General features: G+C 42.2%; 1 protein-coding gene across 10 annotated transcripts in view; it reads left to right on the top strand.

The window, feature by feature from the left end:
- The first annotated feature begins 258 nt into the window (after nucleotides 1-258).
- dmd (dystrophin) overlaps nucleotides 259-6,000 on the top strand; it is a 298,427-nt gene continuing 292,685 nt past the window's right edge. For 9 of the 10 annotated variants that reach the window (XM_071463817.1, XM_071463813.1, XM_071463810.1 and 6 more), the window contains exon 1: nucleotides 259-564. In XM_071463817.1, the coding sequence (XP_071319918.1) occupies nucleotides 483-564 (82 nt within the window). In that variant the 5' untranslated portion in view covers nucleotides 259-482. Of the gene's footprint in view, nucleotides 565-4,788; nucleotides 5,202-6,000 lie in introns of those variants that run through there. The other variant, XM_071463812.1, reaches the window with a different exon arrangement.

Here is a 6,000-nt window from a genome sequence, read left to right as displayed (position 1 = left end):
ACTGAGGTTATGGGAGAAATCCCGGAGGTCAAAGTTGACTCACCTTGATATTTTGCTACTACATCATTGTCCCGTCCACCACAACGCGTCCGCTGGGTGTCAGGTTATTACGCATGGCGTCCACTAAACGGAATGGGAGCCCGGCGCGGGGCCACCTCCTAGCACCCTATTTAGAGGTGGGAATGCTCCGACACCCCCCCCCCCCCCCTTTGCACACCTGCTCCTCTCCGTCTGTTCCTGTGTGACACACGGGCCGGTCCTCCTCTTGCTCCTGCCTTCGCCCCCGTCTTCGCCCTGAGCTCGGTTCTCGTCTCCAAAATCGTGCGCTCTACCTTTTGGCCGATTTGTTCTGGATCTGTACTTTGGGTCTCTTTCTCTCCTCCCGGTGGATTTAATCTGTTTCTTTAGTCTCCCGCCAGATAATTAACTTTTTATTTTTTTTATTTTATTTTTATTTTTTTACACCCGGCGCCCTGCTATCGATGGCGGAGAGTGTGCGTCCCGAGGATTACTGCGACGAGCCGGTGGAGGACGAGTTTGGAGAGATCATCAAGTGTCGATCTGGTAGGAAATGAAAGCTTCCTTGGTGTGTGTGTGTGTGTGTGGAGGCCAAGAGTGTGTGTGTGTGTGTGTGTGTGTGTGTGTGTGTGTTGCTGTATATCGAAGCTCACCATATGCTTGTGTATGTTTGAGAAACCCCAAAAAACCCTGCAGAGGATGCCCAATACCTCTGACACCACCTCAGGAACAATCCCAAACTTTTCCGATATGTTGATAAGTGTCCCTGCAGCAGGGCATCGATGCTGCGAGAAGCAGTTATGAGTTATATCCCCTCATCCAACATTCTCCTCTTTGAGCACAACACTTCGCAAAGGCTCCATCTACACTGTTGATTGGCGTAGATGTGATGGAGGAACTGGTTAAAGGGAGGGTTGCACACTTGCCTCTGTGTGACAGATAATAATTGGGATGAAGTGTGTCACCGTAATTCAGTGAATGGGTATATACTGTATGTGTGATCTGATAAAGAACACTGCTGTGTGTGTGATTTCAGATTGTTTTCCTGATTATTTAGTTTAATTTGCGTTTAATGGACTTTGGGAATTTTAAAGGTGCAAAGTGCAGGTCGCTTTTAGACATCATTGTGAAAAGACCTGTGATTACTTTGGAGAATCAAATGTGACTGTGTGCTTAGCCTCTTATCATCCACCTGTTTTTTTAAATGTAATTTGCACACATTTGTGTACTCCATATAAAAAGCTCATAACTGAAGGAACTGAAAGGCTAAAGTGCATTTATGAGGCATCTTTTGAAAGGTAACATCTTCTAGTTTCTGAAAATGTCCTTGTTTACGAAAACAAGGACATTATCTATTTTTATTTTCATTCATTCATATATTGTTTCATCTTGTCTGTGTTTTTTCTTGTTTATGCTTCTGAGTGTTTTATTGGCTGTGTAAAGGATCCTTGGGTGTCTTGAAAGGTGCATATAAATTAACTTTATTATTATTAGTTATTAGTATTTTATTGTCCTCACCTGAAAAAAAGTAAAAGTAAGAGTAACAATAACTAGGATATACTTTATACGAGAACTATGAAAATCATCATATGAGAGGACTTGTGAGAGACAGATTTTAAAAAGGAATGCAAAGAAATGAAGTAGGAAAGGCAGAGATATAACCCCGATGACATCACTATGACATCATCAGGGTTACTCTATTGGACTTAAGTCACAGCTGTCATGGTGGAGTAACTTGACCTACCTGTGTAAAGTTGATGGAGTTGTCCCTTTAAGTACTTAAACACTCCCAAAAAACATATCATTTGATATATACTATTAACTCTGTATGGAAGTGATATGATTCCTGTCATTGTTTGGCATGGCTCAGGTTAAACCCTTTGAATCATGAATCATAGAGTCTCTCTTTTATTATCAGATTGGAAAATAAAAAAAGTGAATCTTGAGATAAAAAACACTTCCTTCACCAGTGCTGCCCCTCCAAATTAAAGCCTTGCGTCCTGTACATGTCGCCTTTTTATTGGTGGGACTTTCCGGTGTAACAGGTTGTTGCCATATTGCTGACATTTTGCTAACGCCACACTGTTTATAGGAAATCAATTCTTCCTCGCCGCTCTAAAACAGTAGCTCCCGGTGCCCATCGCATCACAACTTCCTGTGTAAGAAGAATTGATTTCTGGGAAAACTGCCCTTTTATAAGTTTATAAATGACATGGTATTGGATTGGTGCATACTCGCTGATACCTGATACTGTATTTTAGGCTGTATCGGAGGCATTTCCGACACTAATATCTGTATTGGAACAAGTGTATACTCATGGTTGTGCAGAGAGCGCACAAACTGACAACAGCCGAGTTTAATCTAGGCCTGTCATGAAGCTACTGTCAGAATTAACATTAATTAGTGTCAGCTGATTATTAGCGTCAGACTTTAGTGACTCTGTGTATTTTTTCAGCTTCACTTTCTGAGCTCGCAAATAATATCTCCACATTCATGTAACCTGATTTTCACTGTGTTGTGCAGTTGGATGCTGCACTGTGGAGCCCGGCTGTCTAAATACAGCAGGCTACAGGAATGAAAGGACTGGATTTTAATCAGTGTTATTTTAGTCGATACTGATCCATTTAAATATGCTCGGACTGGTCCTGTAGGGTCGACTCGGGACATCTCCAAATTAAATACAGGCCCATACAATATGTATAGTACATGCCCATAGAATAATAAATTTAATTTGTAGAACGAAAAGTCACAGAGTGCTTTTCATGAGGCAGCAAATCATAAAGGTAAATAAAGGATCAATAATAATAATAAAAACAAGATAAGGAAAAACAAGACTTTATGCTTTATTTCATCAGAGAGCTGCTGTTTGTAGTATACATTTTTATTGCGTGACTATGCATCATTTTCATGCTTGTAAATATATGAAATCAGAGTACTATAAAACATTTGCATTTTATGATTTAATAAGATTCTCTAATGTGTAATCTGCATTTTATTGTTGTAGCTTGTTAAGGTGGAGCTGGAACAGTTCAGTGGTTCCCAGTCCAAGGGTGGGGCCCCATCCAAAGGGTCAGAAGATAAATCTCAGGTCATGAGATGAATAATGGGCGATTCAAACGTTTTCTGTACAAATCCTTCTTGTGAAATATTGTAGAATTTCACGTCTTGGAGCTTCAGTTATGTAAATAAAACCACATGAGAGGTGTTTGCAGGACAAAACAGGATATGGAAGAAACTGTTGAATGAAGTGATGTGATGATCTTGTTTGCTAAGGCTATTTATATCTGATGAAATGTCACGTAGAGCATTTACTTCTCTGAGATCTACCCCTTTACTGTCCGACGCTGTGAAGTGAGCTTGTTTTAGCCTCGCTGCATTTAAAAAAAAAAACAACAACACCACAATCATTTGTAGAACTAAATCAGGACTAAATAGTTTCTGGGCTAACGTGCCACCCAGCCCCACCCGAGGGCTTAAAACATCCTGGGTGAGAGCGCTGTTGGTGTTGGCGTGATGTGTGATCGTGACACTGAACCCCCTGCAGCATGTTGGGATGAGTTAGAGGCCGCGGAGGTTTTATTTCCTGTTATAGCTCTTGTAAATACTGGATGACCTATAATGGTCCACTGAGCAGTGAGACACCGCGGCAAACAGACTGAGTGAGACAGACAGATGGACAGCAGGGTTGATTTTTTTTTTTTTTTTGATAGACACAGGGTCTAGGGCAGGTAATCCCCCCCCAACGCCCCCCATCCCGCTTCCTCTGAAGGTGAATTTCCTCTCACCCACCTGTCTGCCTGTGTAAATAACATTTTTCCTTGAGTGACCTGCCTCCTTAAATAAAGCTTCAATGAATAAATAAAGCCCTACTTCTCCTTCTATCCCCCTCTCTCTGTCACACTCTCTCTCTCTCATCTCTGTGTGTCTCTCTCGCCCACTCCCCCTGGTACAGCTGGTGGGTCATCTCATGCTGGAAATAGCGGTCAGCTGGCCTGATGGACGACTGCTGTGTGGTGTCAGATAGCCCAGTCTGGGAGGTTGCCATGCCTCCACCTTCTCTCTATCTTCTCTTTCTATCTCTCACTCACTTTTTTCCAACTTCCCTTTTTCCTCTTCCATTACTTTCAGTTTTTCCACTCTCTCTCTCTCTTTCAGTCTATTTACATCTCCCTTTTCTTCCTGTTTTTCCAGACTCCCTGCTTTCTATTACTCCCTAACAACAGCTTCTTTTTCTTTCCTTCATTCTTTTCCGTCATTTTATGCCTTCTCTTTCTTTTTTTCATCCCTCTCTCCCTGTTGTATTTTACCACCCAAGTTGTTTTCCGCTGCGTGCCTGGACGGTCTGTCAGGAGCTAAATCTAGCTGTCTGTCTCTGTGCTGTTGGCCCCACTGCAGATATTTAACATACCAAATACTGTGTGATATAATGTCTCTGTGTATCCAAATTTAAACCACATTAACGACACACTGGGAACTTTTGCTGTGTGTTAAAGGTCAATAAATTCATCCTAATTTCCTGGGACGTTTTCTGGAGAGAGGTATGTACACTGAACAAAAATATAAATGCAACGCTTTTGTTTTTGCTCTCATTTATTATGGGTTGAAAGTTAATTTCGTCAGCACACAAAAGGCGTCTTTCTCTCTGATTTTGTTCACAAATGTGTTTAAATCAGGGTTAGTGAGCTTTTCTCCTCTGTCAAGACGATCCTTCCACCTGACAGGTGTGGCAGATCAAGATGCTGATGACACAGCATGATTACTGAGCAGGTGTGACCTGGGTTGGTCACAGTAAAAGGTCACTTTCAAATGAGCAGTTTTATTTAGAATAAAAGACATTTATAAGCTATTGTAGTGCGTGATTTGGGCTACAGATGTGCATTTTTTGGGGGGCGAGGAGGGTCATGGATCAGGAAACGAATCAGTATCGACACAACTTCTATGTACAGAGTTGATCAGGTTGTGGATTATTGGACCGCTCCTCTTCAAAGGCTGTGTGAAGTTGCTGGATATTGGCAGGAAGTGGATCACGCTGTCGAACACGCAGATCCGGAGCAGCACAAACATGCTCAGTGGCTGACATGTCTGGTGAACTGAAGCTTCCAGGAACTGTTTACATCACGCTGCAACGGGGGGCGATGGCGGCAGATGAATGGCACGACAATGGGCCTCAGGATCTCGTCACGGTATGTGTGCATCTTTTGTGTTGTGTGTAGAAAAATTCTTGGATCTTTTGATTTCAACTCATGAAAAATGGGAGTAAAAACAGTGCTGCATTTATATTTTTAAATCAAATCAAGCTTTATTTATACAGCACATTTTGTGCAAAGGCTGCAGTACAAGGTGCTTAAAAAGTCAAGTTTTTCAGTATCAGAATTATTTGTCACATTTTAAATACACAGAAACATGCATTAAGAACTGAAACTATCATTTGTCATGTGTGCAATGTATATGTATAGTGCAGTAGCTCCTGAATATTAAAAAAGTGCTGCGTATATTTTAAAGTGCTAGTGCAATGGTGGTGCACTGGTCTGTGCTTCCTTGTGGTGGGAGGGGTGTTGAGGGTCCTGCTGGCTTGGGGGAAGAAGCTGTCGCTCAGTCTGGCAGACTTGACATGGATGCTTTGGAGCGAAGTGCAAAGAGGTGGTGGGAGTGGTTGCAGGGGGTTGAGAATGTTATTATGGGTGGGTGGGGTGTTCACTTTTCAGCCTAGCCCTCAGGCGTTGCTGGGCTTTCTTGGTGAGGGCCATGGTTGTTGGTGGGCCAGTTGAGGTTGTCTGTAATGTGCATCCCCAGGAACTTGTTTACATGTCCATATGATGTTTTTTATATAATACAAAACATGTGAGTGAACACCATGACTGAGTATTTCCACCTTGAACTGCAGTGAACCGATGACAGTCTCATAAAAATAGATTCAGACAGCCAGGGATTCATACGTCATATAACCTTAGGACATCATCAGGACAGTGGGCAGGGCAAAAT

This window comes from Trachinotus anak, unplaced genomic scaffold (genome assembly GCF_046630095.1).
Source record: "Trachinotus anak isolate AG129_WGS33_773 ecotype Australia unplaced genomic scaffold, CSIRO_AGI_Tana_v1 ptg000026l, whole genome shotgun sequence".
Classification (NCBI taxonomy): Eukaryota; Metazoa; Chordata; class Actinopteri; order Carangiformes; family Carangidae; genus Trachinotus; species Trachinotus anak.
Note: the sequence above shows the minus strand (reverse complement) of the source record. Positions and strands in the feature narration are given on the sequence as shown.